The sequence below is a fragment of the Limulus polyphemus genome, unplaced genomic scaffold (assembly GCF_000517525.1).
Source record: "Limulus polyphemus unplaced genomic scaffold, Limulus_polyphemus-2.1.2 Scaffold869, whole genome shotgun sequence".
Taxonomy (NCBI): Eukaryota; Metazoa; Arthropoda; class Merostomata; order Xiphosura; family Limulidae; genus Limulus; species Limulus polyphemus.
The window spans coordinates 240,652-257,572 of record NW_013666479.1 but is presented as its reverse complement, the minus strand read 5'-3'; the positions used below and the strand labels follow the sequence as shown (position 1 = coordinate 257,572).

At 30.6% G+C, this 16,921-nt stretch overlaps 1 protein-coding gene across 2 annotated transcripts in view; it reads right to left on the bottom strand.

The window, feature by feature from the left end:
• LOC106460953 (ubiquitin carboxyl-terminal hydrolase CYLD-like) overlaps positions 1-16,921 on the bottom strand; it is a 113,755-nt gene that overhangs the window by 12,780 nt on the left and 84,054 nt on the right. For both annotated transcript variants that reach the window (XM_022387752.1, XM_013920710.2), the window contains 4 exons: positions 14,604-14,670; positions 13,552-13,672; positions 7,750-7,858; positions 7,268-7,383 (listed from right to left, as the gene is read on the bottom strand). In XM_022387752.1, the coding sequence (XP_022243460.1) occupies positions 7,268-7,383; positions 7,750-7,858; positions 13,552-13,672; positions 14,604-14,670 (413 nt within the window). The remainder of the gene's footprint in view (positions 1-7,267; positions 7,384-7,749; positions 7,859-13,551; positions 13,673-14,603; positions 14,671-16,921) is intronic.

Below are 16,921 nucleotides of genomic sequence, written 5' to 3'. Positions count from 1 at the left end.
AGATCTTAAAGAAGTTAGAGTGGATGAATATGTCATATTCACTTAAGGAATACATAAGTATGATACACTTAACTAAAGGTCTAGTATTAGCATGTTCTTTTATATAAAATGTTAACTTTATTTTAAGAGAACCAACATGATCCTGCCGAAAGAATGGACAAGTAAATTTATACACAACAGCAGACTTTTAATAGTCAAAGAATATTTACTCATATAAGGTGAACTAATAACCACAATAGTTTTAAATACATTATAAACACAAAATGTATCTACTCTTTGCTTATTTAAATACCAACACGGCATTCTATCAACAAAATAATTTGGAAAATAATTTTTACAAAAAAATTCTTTGATGTTCAAAAAATTGATTATGTAAAATGTCATATGTGCTAGATATAAGCATGATGAAAGTGTTTTAACTAGATTCTTCTTGACAACTCTTAAAATTAAAACATAATCCAGTTAAGGTTGTTTAAAGTATCCATTAGTATAATTTATAAGTGTCCAGAAATGTAAGTTTATGATCCTCCTGATTTTCAACAGTAAACTTAATAATATTGTAAAATAGTATTCATACAGTATTGTAAAAATCTGGAGACTTGAGCAGAATTTTTAAAGATAGCAAAAGTTTCATCAACATACCTGTGGTAACAGAAAGGTGTAAATTCTAATAGGCAATTATCCAGTCATTGCCACAGCTCTTCATGGAAGCATAAAAACAGGTTGGTAAGAAATGGAATCAATCTTGAACCCATAGCAACACCATCAATCTGATCATATAACTTCTCATTGAAGATGAAATGAGATTCCTTGACAGTAAAATTGATTAACTTGAAAAAAAAAACATCTGTTAGAAATACTGAATTCATTGGAATAACTGATGTACAGAGAATCAATATTCAGCTGTATTGTCTCTTTCAATGATATATTGATGTATAGTGATTCAATGTCAAAACTAGCACACTGAACATTACTATTAAAGTTCAGATGTTGAATTTCATGATCAAACTTAAAACTGTCTTTTAAGGTGTATTAATTTGTAGTAAATTTCTTTAAAAAGTATACCAAAAATTCAGCCAAAGCACGATTATATGTTCCAATGTTAGATACTATAGGTTGTAAGGGGCATAATTTTATATGAACTTTTGGTAACCCATAGAAGATTCCTAGATGACTTCCTGATGGTCTAATGTTCCAGTACAGTCCTTCATTAAGAATGTTATCTTTCTTCAATTATAACAAATATAGTTGTAATTTAACTTCCCTTAATGAAGGACAGTATTGGAACATTAGACCATGAGGAAATCATCCAGGAATATTCAATGGATTATCAAAAGTTCATAAAGCAGCATGCCCCTTACGACCTATAGTTTGATAGTAATGTTAATGTGCTAGTTTTGACTTTATATCAATATACCATTGGAAGAGAAGATACAGCTGTGTGTTGGTTTGGTTTACAACAGTAATTCCAATATATTTTTTTTTAAGTTAATCAGTTTTGCTGTCAAGGAATCTCATTTCATCTTCAATGGGAAGTTATATGATCACATTGATGGTGTTGCTATGGGTTCAAGACCGGCTCCATCTCTGCCAACCTGTTTTTATGCTTCCATGAAAAGCTATGCCCGGATAACTGCCCATTAGAATCTGAACCTTTCTAATATTGCAGGTATGTTGATGCCACTTTTACTATCTTTAAATATTCTGAACAAGTCTCCAGATGTTTACAATACTGTTGAAAAATCAGGAGGGTCATAAACTTCCATTTCTGGATACTCTTATAAGTATTAATAATGAACAGCTTAAACCTATCAATACGGGTAGCTAGTGGTCATAGGGCATGTCATCATGTTTGTAGACTTATATTCAAAATTTTATTGAACTACTATTTTATGAACGTATGTCAATAAACTTGGTATCAAATTGTAGATTTTAATACAACTTTTAGTATTATACATTAGTTAATTTTTAATCTGAAAGTAAGTATAAAAAAAAATTGTTACTAGCTATCCTCCTGGGTGGTCAGGATTTAGTGTTGTATAAGTGTAAATGTGTGTAAGTGCTTATGAACATCTTGTTTCATATAATACCATGCTTACACAGTAACCAATAAATGTGTAGTTTTCAGTAATATGAATACGGCTCATTTTGATTGGACTAGTATTCTTGACTTAGCCTTCTTCATTAGGACTTTAGAAACAAATTATTCACCAGCGAATAGTTAGTCTTGATCGTAATACTTCAAACTTTCCAATAATATAACAGCTTTTCTCTTGTAAATAACAAAGGAAAAGTGACAGAATTATGTAAAACAGCATTTCAAAAACTATGTTCCGTGGAACACTAGTATTCTGTCCAAGATTGATAGGCTCCATGAGAAAATGATGATTTTAAATTTTAATAAAACATTTGTATGATCATAACTTATTATGAAATATTTTCCTATGTATTAGAATTAGATAATATTGATTTTGCATTGAAGAAGAATTATAGAATATGCCATATCTTTTCTACATAATATCTTAGTGGAGAGGTTTGTACCTAAAATATATTATATGCATAAAAATTCATTAATATGTAATTTGATTAAATAAATAAATGAATAATATACAAATCTAGATGGCATTGCATTTGCAACATACCATCTACAGTGATATTTCACGTGTATAGTGTTCCGTAAGCTTTTTCTCAGAGGAAAAGTGTTCCATGGCCAAAAAAATTTGGGAAATGCCAATGTAGAAGAAATGTATAGCCTTTGACTGGTTATAAAGTTATAGGTATACAAAAGCAAGCATAGATAAACAAGTCTTCTCAAATGATGAATTGGTAGGTGGAGCCAATATGATAGGCTCAATAAATATTGTGATATCTCAGCAAATAGAAAAGGTAGGAGGTTCTTATTTTATATTCTAGCTTGCAATATTGAAAATTTGAGTTTATAATTCATATGAAATTATAGACAATGTATTACAGGTGTCATAAAATGTTATCTGACAAACCTAGAAGATGATGTACCAGTGTGACACACAAAAAAAAAAAAAAAAATAGAAATTTTGCAATTTGTTTCTATATTTACTTTCAAATTAAATAATTAATTAATGTATAATACTAAAATCTGAATTAAAATCTACAATTTGATACCAAGTTTATTGACTACATTCATAAAATAGTAGTTCAATAAAATTTTGAATGTAAGTTTACAAACATTATGACATGTCTAACCTCTTAGCTACTTATAATGATAGGGTTAAGCGTATCATAATTATACACGTCCTAGGTGAATGTGACCTACCTTCCCATTCTATTTTGTTTAAGATCTTGGCTGAGGTCAATTAATAATAAAGCCTCCATATTAAGGGAGATTTATAAACTGAGGCCCCAAAACAATGTTCTCAGTTTAGCTTACACAGCGATCTTCAAACCTCATATCAAATGATGAAACCTGACAACGATATGTCGTATATATTAACTTTTAAGGCAATTATTTTGAGAAATTATTAATAAAACAAAAATTTTCTGTAAAATATATAAAATCCTACAAATGCAAAAATAATATTAACTATCTACAATGAAATCATAGGTTGTGAAATGTCATAATAAGAATGGGTAAATATAATACTGACTGATTTACATTTACTGAAGACATGACTTATGCTTTAGTTCTTCTACAAGGTTATGATTTTGTTCCCTATTTTTAACTAGTACAAGCACTTTTTAATAAAGAGCAAAACATAAGGATATTAATTTACTGTCCAATTATTTCAATTGGAGGATTGTTGTGAATTAGCTTCACTAGAGAAACTTAATAATGCCAACAAAAAATGTAAGCAAAGGCCATAATTCAGCAACCTTATCCAATGACTTAATCCCATTCTGTTTACTATTATTCAGCTTTTTCACATGAATATCTGTTTAAGACACAACACTGGTTTTGTTGCTTTTTAAAAATATGTATTTTTTTTCAGTTTATTCTGCTTTCTACTTTCTCTGCAGAACTTCTTTTCTACATTTAGTTCATGTAGAGTGATTTCTATTATATACCTAATGTATTATTTTGCTTTACAAGAAAGATTTTTAAAAATCATACAAAGTTTAAGAAATTCTTCCTACTTAAGGAGGCCAGGCATGGTACAGTGGTTAGCATACTGGACTGTAGATTTATGTTTCATGGTTGAAGTTACTGTGAAAAATGAAAATAAATCATGCTCCAAACTTTAAAACAATAAAATCCTACTATTCAGGCTGATAAGAGTAACCCAAGAATTAGTTGTCTTTCATTTAGTTTATCACTTCACAATTAATGCAAATAGCTCCCAGGTATCTTTGTGTGAAATTCAAACAAACAAACCTATTTAAATAAAATGATGAGTGAACATCTACTTCAGTGTTGTCTCATCTTATTTCAGAAAGTCTTTCCGGCTGTCAAAATTGGTTTTCCATTGTGTATATTTACATGTTTTTAATGGACTTTCACTAGAGTATACTAAACTGTTAAAGGGTTCTAATTCTAATATTACTGTATTTATAATATTTCATGCACATTATCTTAGTAGGTAATATTACACAAAAATAAAGTAAAAAAAAAAATTCTACAACATATTAAAATGTGTTGCCAACTGCAGAACAAGCAATCTCAATTTTTCTAACTTGTAAAACACTTTATCACAAGAAGAGCATTATCACTGTACTCTTAACAACTAACAAATCTACCATGTAATAGAAGAGAATTTAGTATTTAAATTTAACTATTGAAAATCCCGACTTCAGCAGAGGTTCAGTGTTAGCCTCATAAGCTGGTAGTGTACATGTATACGTAAACTAAACGTGTTTGACCTACTTGCCATGTGGTACATGTCTACAAGCTGCTTTGTCTGGGAATCAGATTTAAATTTTCCAACCCTTAATAGGTGCAACACCCACCTTCTATACTCTGCCTTGAGATCTACAATGTACATGTAGTTAGTAGAAACAAGTGTATATACTCGTTAGACAGAGATCAGTTAACATTATACAGCACCAGTGGTTAATTTGAAATTGGTGCACAGTTTTCTTCACAGTATACATATAACTACTGTTAGTATTTTTGTCTGCTTGATTGACTATAGCATTTATGGTGGTTTCTTACAGAAATATGCTACAATTAGAGAGACAGTTAAATTGTATTTAGGTCTTACTATTAGTTAACTGTGTATTATTCGTGTTTTAAAAATCATATTTGAAAGGTTTAATGACTTTTGTAAGTTTAACTTCTTGTTACCAGGATTGTAAAAGTGAATAATCAAGATGGTGTAATTTGCGTGTGCAACCTGTTAGCGCAATTGTTGCCGTATAATAATAATAAAGCCCCCAGGGGACCAGTTTATGTATCCATCATAAATGATAAAAGACAAAGAATTGGAAAAGAAAATTAAAAATAAACTATAAGTGAAAAGCTAAAGACATGAAATTATGCATATTAAAATACTATGTTTCAAAGGACTTCTATGAAGAGCTAAAAGGTATGTATATACTCCTATTTTTTTATTTCAAACATTTCATTGCAGTGTATGCTGATGATGATAGGTAGAGTTAGTAATATACTAGAGAAAATGGAAAATAAAATATAAACAGTCACCTTAAAAAACTTTTGATATTCATTTAAGAGGTTCTAGAGATTATGCAAATAAAATGTGAAAACTGTAAGATAATAAATAGTTGCAGGTGAATTATTCAGAGCCCAAGTGCAAATAACTATATTAAATAACAATTTTTTTAAATTAGAAATAGTAAAAAAAAAAAATCAAATATTTTTCTTAAACTAGAAATTTGTAAAAAAACTTCTTGTCAAATTTTATACAATTTCATCCATTAGTCTTATTTTTGTAATGAAATATCACGAGAGTGACATTACCGTTTCTCTGATAAAGATATGTTTTTTTGTTCATGTCAAAGATATTAAAGCTATGTGTCACCATCTCTACATTTGAACTACTGATCAGATGGAAGGCAACCAGTCAGCAGCACCCACCACCAACTCTTGGACTACTCTTTTACCATGAATAATGAGATTGACCAAGACATTATAATACTCCTACAGCTGAAGTATGTTTGGTACTGGTTTTCGACCCTGTGACCTGCAGATTGCAAGTAAAGTACCCAAACCATGCCAGACCTTAAAATTATAAATGAAATAGTTTCTCAAATTAATGTGGACAGTTTGAGTTTTAATATACAAGGTGTCCCAGAAGTCTAAAGCCATAGGGAAAATAAACATTATATTCTTAAAGTTAAACAAATACACTTGTAAAGTCAGTTGTAAATATTTCAGGAAAGAAAATACCCCGATGGCACAGTATACCAAGAATTAATATGTGTATGGTTGTTAGTAGCATGCAATTTCAATAATAAATAAATTAAGAATATATTCTGTGTTTTTTCCCTATGGGTCCAGACTTCTGGGACACCCTGTACATATAATAAATCAATTTTTTAAATCTTACATATTTTTCAAAGACTATTATTATAATAAAAATATGCTACACTCATAACTTGTAAAAATTGTGGTGAAAATCAATAAAATATTAAAATACAAAGCTTAACCCTCAAATTACCAACTTGTTTACACACCATTCATTACTGGAGAAGCACACATATTTCACTGTATTGAGTAATTGTAAAATATATATCTATGAAACCCCCATCAGTAATTAGTGGGATTAATTACATTATTTATGGCATTCCTGTTTAAATTTTTTTCATGACTTGTACATTATTTGACCATGTAACAGGGTTCTAATTAACCCAAATTCCTCAGTTTTGTACGTAAGAGAATTGGTCAGGATGCATGAGATTTGACTTCAATTTTGAAGTTAACTCTATAAAAGGTTGTAACATGCACACTTTGAACTACCCATTGTGAGAGAATTAAAAAGAACTTTTAAATTAAGCTTGGTAAGTACCTAAACATTATAATCTAAATTAAATACTTTTTTTTCAATCTATTACTGAAATTACTCTTGGGACATGAATCATGATTATTAGCAAATTAAAGATTTTACTAAGAATTACTCTATTAAGATAAATCATAAAAATTTTAAAAGTTTCCTTACTTGGAAATCACAAAATATTCTCTCTTACAAAGTACTAAAATGATGAAATAAAATCTTGCATAGTTCATTTCACTAAACCTTCCTAAATTATTTTAACAGTGTAGTTTTGTGCAAAATAAAGTAAACACAAATTCATAGTTTTAAAATCATAAATATAGATGAAAATATTATAAAGTCACCTTTTCTATACATTTCTGGCAGAAGGCCACACTGTAAAGACCTTCTCCAAACTGACCAAAGCAATCTTTACACTCAAATTCTGCCAGATGACCACAAATGCTGCATTCTCTGGGTGCTACAGCAATTGTAAGAAACAAACAGATACATCAAACACTTTTTCTTTACACTTAAATGTTAGTCAATGGAGAAATTCCTGTATATATTGACAAAAACATACTGAAATTAACCGTAAGTTATAATTTTTGATAAAACATTATTTCTATGATTTTCAAAAAGTTCTTGTCAAGTTAAGTGTAAGCATGTAATTGCTTTCTTCAGTTTTCTTTCTGAGGAATTTTAAAACCTTCACCAACGTTATTATAACAAGAAGAATTTCAGTTTTTGTGTTTGTATTATTAACAGTAATGGACAGGTTTGAAAACATATCAATGTAACACCATGATAAATATATTTACAATGATACATAAAATCATATACTTACAATCAGCCAAAATGTCTGTAATATCCAGATACTGACTTGGGATTATTCTTGGATACATCTTGAACTGTTTTCCAAATCTTGGCATTTGGATTAATAGACATGGAGGAACCTAGGCAAGAAAAAAAAATCTAAATTAATCAGAAATGCTTTATTAAAGCATTTATATCATGCAAAACAAAGTCCAATTTGAGATTAACAATAAATTACAATGATAGAAACGATTGCAAGAAAATGGAAATAAACAAGATATTTAATTTCTTAGAAAAAAATATTTTTTGTTGTAAATTTCATTACTTTAGGAGTGAAAGAAATGAACAAATATCATGTAAGAAAAATAAATTATGTTTGCATATATATATATATATATGTATATATATATATATATATGTATATATATATATATATATATGTATATATATATATATATATATGAATGTCACAGAAAACATCTCCCTGCTTCTTGTTTGTAGGGAGGCAGTGGTATAAAATAAATCCTTGTTGGTGGTGCACCAGAAAGTTAGTTGCAACCATAAGGGAAAAAAGTGTGTGTGAGTGTTTGTGATGGGAGTAAGGAACTGCTTCTTTGACACTAGAGGGTTTTCAGATGCTCTAACAAGTGAAATTTGAGGATCTCCTTGACTTAAAGTATTATCAAACAAAACTATTATTTTCATCTCAATGTGGTACTACATTATTGAAGGATTGTTAAAGCAAAATAGAGAAACCTTTCATATAAAAGAGCAAACCTTCTTTAAAATATATATATATACTTTACATTTATCCTTTCTGAAAACTGTCAAAAATTAATTTACCCTCATTCCAGTTCTATAACTCATAAATTTGAATTACTGATTGATTCTGGTAAATAAAAGGTATTCAAACCTGTTAACATGAATATAGAATTTCAAAACATTTTACACTATAAAACTCCAATGTGACAACAGATTAAAAGAATTTAAAAACTCAATTTCTCTCTTCCTTTTGGCTTGTACCAGCTGCTTACCAAATCATGAATTGATTCCCTGTTGTTCTGATTGGCAAGCCAAAGAGAGAAGAGGTAAAGCCCAACAAAAAGGTCCATATTTTTACTATTAGATTCAATTGAGGAGACAAGAGACTTACAAATCACATGACCAATTAGGTGTTTTGTACGACACGTCTGACATTTTAGCACTTTTCAAACATTTCATCTGGCTTGGTTTAAGATAATTATAGTTCACATTTCTCCTTACATTTCTTGTTAACAGAACTTTCTTCAATATTTGTTAGCAATAACTTGCTAGTGTTTAACACATTAGCTGCAACTGGTGCACTAACAAGCCATCTGAATTCCTTGAAAGGTTAGCAAATATCTGTTATTTTTGTAGAGCTACTACTTCAGGAAAAAATGGTTTAGTAGTGATAAGAAGGCTTCCCCAACCAATGATGATTCCAGAAAACACATGCATGATTATTAGTAAAATAAACTTTCATAACTGCAACAAGTCAACTGGAGGAGAGGAAATATGCTAACAAAGCATTCAAGCATTGGTACAATTCTGAGAATAGACCGAAAAAGATTGGAAGTGGGGTACAGCACGTATTATTAAATTTGATATACACTTGCACTACGGTGTATACTACTGATGCTATGCTCCTGAAATGAAGTAAAAAATATACAACTACAGAAAATGTAAAATGTATTCATAATACTGGGGCAGAAATATTTCAAGTTAGTATTTTTGAAAAATTACCCTAAAGTTGTTTACCTAACATCTAGCACTAAAAATGATAATTAGATATCATTGATTTGAACTTTCTTCCAATACAAAGTTGTTTATTTATACTCTCTCAATAGACACATCACTGAAATGCTGAACTTTCACCATTTCACTTGTTAAAAGAGAATTTCCCTGCAACAGTTTGAAATATTATAATAAATATGAGAAAAAAAAATATAGTTATGTGAAGGTGAAACAAAGAAAAGCCTAAATACTACATTTTGTATGTAAAATAATTTTCAAACAGATATTCTTTTATCAAATCACCAAATGTCAGTAAATATTGACCTGTTCAAAATATTAACATTCCATAAAACCAGTAAAACTTTTTAAAAACTGACTGAATATGAAAGTAATTATAAGCATCCTAAATGTTTAGGACGGCCATGCAATATCCTACCTTCACCAGCTGACCAAGGCTTTTGATGAATTCTAACTTGAACTCATACATGACTATACATACTGTTGCAAAACAATGCTATCAACAGCCTTCCCATCTTCACAGGAACAACAAAAATTTGGGAACTGAAGCCAGCCAGTAATTATTGTATTGTAGGCCTTGAGACAAAGTAATGATATACATCAATTTGGGACTAGACAAAATCTAACATCTAAAGCCATTGTTTCAGCACAGATCAATGATTACTTGTCGAAACACTATAAGCAAAGATTAATTTAAATTTTAAGAACAAGGAACCCACTTTTTAGAAAATAAAAGTTTGGAGACAGCTTGAATGGGTAATGAAGAAAAATTTATTATAAATTTCCAACATTTCAATAAAATTATGTCATCATCAGGTACCTGAGGTGAAAAAGCTATAAGAGAGCTGGGCAGAATCATAAAGAGTGGATTTTAGCCCAAAGAACAAAACTGTTTGTACCTTCTAAACAAGTGATAGCTAGAAAAAAACTTTTTTTGTTTTTGTCTTGCCATTTTAGCTTATGGTTCTACAAGGTACATACTGTGGTAATTTCAGGTACAACTGATTTCCCAACAATTATCAGATAGACATAGCTTCAAATAACAGAAGATTTGATCAAGAAATGGGGAGGGGTTGTTTTTTTAGTTGATAGCTTGACTAAATTTTAAATGCATATCTATGTAGGAACATGGATGATTGCTGCAAATAGATGTGAATAGCTCACTACCTTTCTGTCCCTTAAGATGAATCTCTGCTGAACTATTCATAATAAGAACCCAGTAGAACTGAACCAAGAAAGCATGACTGAACTCAATATGTAAGCTCAGTTTCTTCATATAATCGACACCTTTGTTCTCCCACAGCATTCGTTGGTTGTACTTAGACAAAATAAATTTGGCCATCAATTGATTATCTTTTCAACCAAGGTTCTATATATTACTGCAATAGCCTCTTGGGCAGAATAGACATTATCTACTACAGAAAACAAAGAAACAAAACAGCCAGAACAAGGCAATCTTAATAATTTTCTGCACTATGTGTTGATGCCATTACAGTATGAAAACTAAATAACCAAAAAATATTTTAAAGCTCTATATCACTAAAGCAGGTAGAAGACATATGATATGCCCTGCACAATACAGACTTTACAAAAGAAAAAATTCTAAACTTTTTTGGAGTCACTTACTCAAATCCTGCCAAGTAGAATTAAACTGAAATTTTTTTGGCATTTTTCTCATCAAATGTGCACAACAGCAGAAAATGCAACTGTTTCTGGTCTTATCCAATTGCAGTAAACTAGTGCACCAAATTATCATCTACCTATCAATTTTTTATTCAAATAACTTTTTCTGTAAAAGACACAAAGTCAGTATGAATATTTGGAGCAATCTGTAGAACATATCTTGAAACAAGTGCAAAATGTTTTGTGTAGATGCATCAGGGATAATGAAGAGAGCATTCCACTGTTTTTGGAAATGGTACCAAAGGTTGCTACTATAGCATCTGTTCAATGATGCCACCATTATTTTCAATTACTACAACCATACTGACAATGGTATTGAATCTTACAGAACATAACATTTTCAAAAAAACCTTTGCCACAATTGTTGCTGAGTTGTGGCAGCAGAACTGCAACTCCAAAAAGCCTCATATAATAAAAGGCAAGAGAATCACAATGGCCAATATGAAATATATACAAATCTGATTCCAATGATAAGATCGTTTTTGTTTGTATAATTTTTTTTATCCAAATATTTCAGAGGATACACTTAGTGACACTGAAATTTCAAGGTTTTTCTAGCAATATGACATGAAAGCAGCCATTTTTTCAGGATCTAGTAATAAAATTGTAAAGTTCATTTTCCAGAACATTAAAAGACTTTCCAAGATTTCACAACCCAATGCAAATCATGGTTCTAGATCCTTTTTATTCAACTGAATTACCTGCTGCCAGTACATTGTGGTCTGTCTGTAGGTTTTTTGTATAAGTTGATGTGTAAAATTCTGTAATTTATAAAGATAGTGATGTCAACTAAGTTAATTTGGGTAGGCAAGTAATCAAAGATAAACTTAATTGTTTTGTGAAAGGAGTTTGGATGTGAGATAAATTCTTTGACTCATTTTCTAACAAGCACACCTACAGAAACTTTAAAATTCCCAAAGAAATCACTTGTGAAACACAAAAAATTATTTACCTTATACAGTGTAAAAAATGCAATCACTAAAATGTAGGACATACACAAACAACACTTAGAGAACGATTCAACAACCATAAATCTTTTATTAACACCGAAAAAGATCTCCCTGTTGCTCAACGCTTTAACCAACCCTTTCATTCCATTAACGAATGTTATTCTAATTGGCATTAAAACAGGATCCAAAACTAAAGCTGATAGAGAGATAAAAGAAGCTTATTGGATTACTAATCTAAACACTGTTCAACCTTGTGAAATCAATCTAGATCCTGGAATCAGTGATCTCCGTTCATTGGTTTCATCTATGTCAGAAAAATAATTTTTATTCTTAGCTTATTTCTTTCATGTAGCATGAACCCTAATTTTCTAAAACTTACTATCTATTTAAGATAATTTTCTGTACCTGTTTGTGTAAATCAATTAGCTTAGCATCTGTTTTTCAAACAGTCTCCAGGTGTCACCTTTATTTTACTTAAACACTTAAGTGTAGTTATATCTTTTTCTTTTCTAAAGCAAAATATCCCTAACACCTTTTTACATAACGCTCTCATTGCTGACACGTTGTACCAGAAATGAAACACACTTGGAACAGTACATGGAAAAATATACTAAACATTTCCTGGAAGACCAGATGATATTCATGACATCACTCAATTCCCTTTATATATCACTCATTTGATTACACCATTTCCAGTTTGCCCCTGAAGAAGAAAGGTCGACCTTTCAAAAGCATTTGGGTTATAGGGTTTTTATCATTTTGTATCAAGACCAATTGAACCTATGTGTTTTTCTGACATCATAAAAGTACTGCTAACAGCAGCAAAATAACAGTTTCATTAATTATGACTGACACAGCATCTCAGAAACACAGATATACACAAAGTATATTATGAACAGGTACATAAAGGAATAGCAACTGTAGTCAATTCTGCCTGAAAATACTGTCAGTAGTAGCAAACACAGATCCCACAAGCTAATTTAACCCTTAGAAAAAAAAAAACATTAGCACTATTCTAATGTTGTCATGAGTATTTGTTTTAAAAATTACTATTCCTTCTACTTTTATATTCTTAGGAGTAGAGAGAAATAATGCATTACAAAAGTATGTACCCATGGCCATCCACACAAGAACATAACAGTGCTAAGGGCAAGCTGGGTATTGACACAGTATGCACTTTTTAGGTGGTTGTTGACCTAGTGAGTGATGATGATGGGTAAAGTTAAAGTGCACAAACAATAGCATGAAGACTGTATATTCAAATGAGAAGAATTGTGGAAACAACATTTATGGAAAAGCCACCTAAAATTTAATCTGTAAGTAAGCTATGCATTTGTCAATTTAAGAAATATGACAGTAATTAAAAGTAATTAGATGTACATCATAAAATTCTATATAATTTTGTTTGAATTAAGCAAGGACAGTACCTCTTGTAGCTTGATGTCAGAAGTAAGAAAAGACTGATCAAATAACTGTTGAACACTTGGCAGGACTAAGTTTTCATCTTTTTCAACAAACAATTGGTAGAAGAAGCTCTCTTGGCCTGAGCTGATGACAAAACAAAAAATATGCATGTTTACCAAAATCTAATAAACAAATAATTTCAAAGTCAGCAATAAAGAAATAAATAAAAAACACTAAATAGCAACAAGATAACAAATAGTTTAAACAAAATAATTCGTTACATTACATCACTTTCATAGGAATAAACATTTGCCCATCTGCTCTTTTATGCTAACAGTATTTTTGAAAACATGTTAGATTTTTTTTCTCTAAATACCATGTTAATTAAAATACTACTTTAACAAAATTTTTATTTCTTAAAAAAGGTTATTTTATTAAACATTAATTTTTTATCCTTTTCTTATAAAATGGGACTTGGTTAAAATTCAATACGACATAAAGTATGAATAGACATTTTTCCAATAAAAATACTTACAGTAAGGTTGTGGCAATGATAATCCAATAATTTTCACGGTTAATAGCTTAAATTATTCTCGATCCCCCCTCCCCCCCAACCACCATATGCACAAATGAGCTAAGTTACTACAAACATTCTAAGTTTCAGATGATTATCTGCTACATCTTCACAGGGGTCTTGTTAAACTGCTAATGTCTTAAGTGGAGTCCCAAAGAAGGCAGCAGATGAGAAACATAAACTGTAGACTTAATCCTCTTTATTACAATATATCAAACAAAAGGAAATGAAAAACAAATCATGCATTCCTCTCTTGATTGCTTTAAACATTTTACTTGTGTTTTGTGGAAGGAATAACCTAATTAATTGTAGGACATTAGACTAGAAGTTACTATATTAGTAAAACAAACAAGATGTGGCTTAATACAAGATTTCCAAGTACATAATGCATGTATGTTATGATCACAAGATTATGTATGACCTTATTGATCAATAATTAATCATTTTTACCATAATTTTATTAATATATAATTATGATTAGATTTAAAACATTGATCCCACCTCAGCTTAAGGAATGGTTCAGCTTTTAGGATCTGCTGAAGAAGAGAATTCAAGAATTCTTCTGGATCTGAATGAAGAAAACCATTTTCATATTTTAACCAGAACTAAAATATGCATAGCTTATCCTAGAAAAATAAATATACATGGAGCAGGTATGAAGTACATTTGAATTAGCAAGATTAAGGATTTCCTATTTAGAACAAAACTGCATAATCTCAATCATACAGAAAGGAAAGTTTTGAAAATTTATAGAATATTTTATGTTTAAAAAAAAACTATATTACATTTGGGTATTACAGTTTTTACTTGGGGCTAATTGCACTTTACAAGAACAATATACCAGGCACAAATGTTGTTTGTAGAACTACTTCCTCCATCATAAACTATACTCATTCTGAAGTATATATAGCTACACACTACTGTCCACACTATAATTTTAATTGTAACAAGCTTCTGTGAAAAGCAGTGGTCCTCCTTAAGATGCAAGCTTGGTAGAGTTTCCAAAGACCCCACATTTTATGAAGACATTGATCTAAGACCAATTTAAGCAGAACATGCTGTGATTCCAGTTTTCCAGCCATTGTTCTCATAAAAACAGCTACTGATTTTGAGGTGTGGGTGAAAACTTGTGAACTTTTGGGTGGTGGGCTTCTGTCAACTTTAAATTCTTGTTTGTTATATTTTTAATGGCACCAGGATGTATTTGTAGCTTTATTAGAGTGGCTTTTCAGATAAAAGAATTCTCATTCATAAACATAGCCTCCACTTTAGAAATGATGGCATTGCTTCAGTTTGAGTAAGTGCACAGTTTTATAGTCCTTTGGTGTCCTAAATACATTGCTGTATGGGTATTCAAAGGAAAAAAAAATAGTCCATCTTTAAAGCACTGCATTCTAGGGCTCTATATTATATAACCATTCTGTTATATGAATATCTTCCTTGAAAATTGCTGAGACATACTTCTACAATGACAAGTCTACCCAATATCTAAATCATAGTTTTCAAAAAAAGACATGTTTTATGATTAAATAATGAAAATGTTACTTGTTAGAATTGCTATCAAGATTTATATAAATGGCCTAAATTTAAGGTAAAATTTCAATTCATCCAAAACACCTTATATAACATAAAGCACAATGCAGTTTTTACATCTGTAAGCATTGATCTGCTTGTTATTCAAGTTCTTTTATATCACACAAGCTGAGGTACTCATCCTTTGTCTGGGTTATGAACTTTAAAAAACGTTGGGGGTGGATGCTATGATAAATAATGCAAAAGTCCTAACTTACACACAACTTATTTACAACATAACATATTATTACAGTATTCATTATTACCTCAACAAAAGTTTTATATAAGGTTTAAGAACTCACTTTGTAGATATACTTAAATCATGATATACACTGTGTGATGATCAGGGTGACTTTCTATGAAGAGGTAGTAGCCAAAGTAGTGGCAGTAAGGATGCTTTCTGTTACCTGGTTTCAATACCCACCTCTTAATGTCCATCCACACTGTTTCACATTATTGATTAATTGACGATCATCATTGGCCGCAGAAGTGCCTAATGGGATGAAGTTGTAAGGTCACGGGTAACAGTAGGAAGTGGGTGTAACTCAAGAAATGGCTCTTCATATTAGCATTATGGTAGCTGTTGTTGCATCAACTTCATCCGAGTTTATGTATTTTGCAATAATGGTGGTAATTTTTTTCATTTCATTCCTCCATACAGAGTGCTAATGCACTCTCTGAGATATACAAGACATTTGTGTGTACTCCCCCCCCCACACACACACATGTGCATAGAAAAAATAATGTGTGTGTGTGTGTGTTTTCCTGTAGCAAAGCTACATCAATCTATCTGCTGTGTCCACAGAACAGAATCGAAACCAGCATTTTAGCATTGTAAATCCGAAGACTTACCATTATCCCACTGGAGGAAGGAAAATTGAATTTAGTAGTTGTTTTTTTTTATGGTGTAAGAATTTAGATATGAATGTAGTTAATGTTAACATGAAAGATAATAAATGCTCAGTAATACCAATAATAGGGGTGGCGAGGTTGTGAATCCCCCATTAACATGCCCCTTGTTCCAAACTATCATCCCACAAAGTTTGGTTGAGATTAGTCCAGTGACCTAGAAGTAATTAGATAAGGGACAAACAGACACTGATTTTTGTGTTTTATATATACACTGAGTGGTCACTAGTAAATAGACACCTAATTTTTCGTCAATTAACTGATTTATGCTAACTAATTTGTGTTCACAGAGTACTATATAAATGAAAATGGTCCGCACACTAATTATCTTGTGCTAC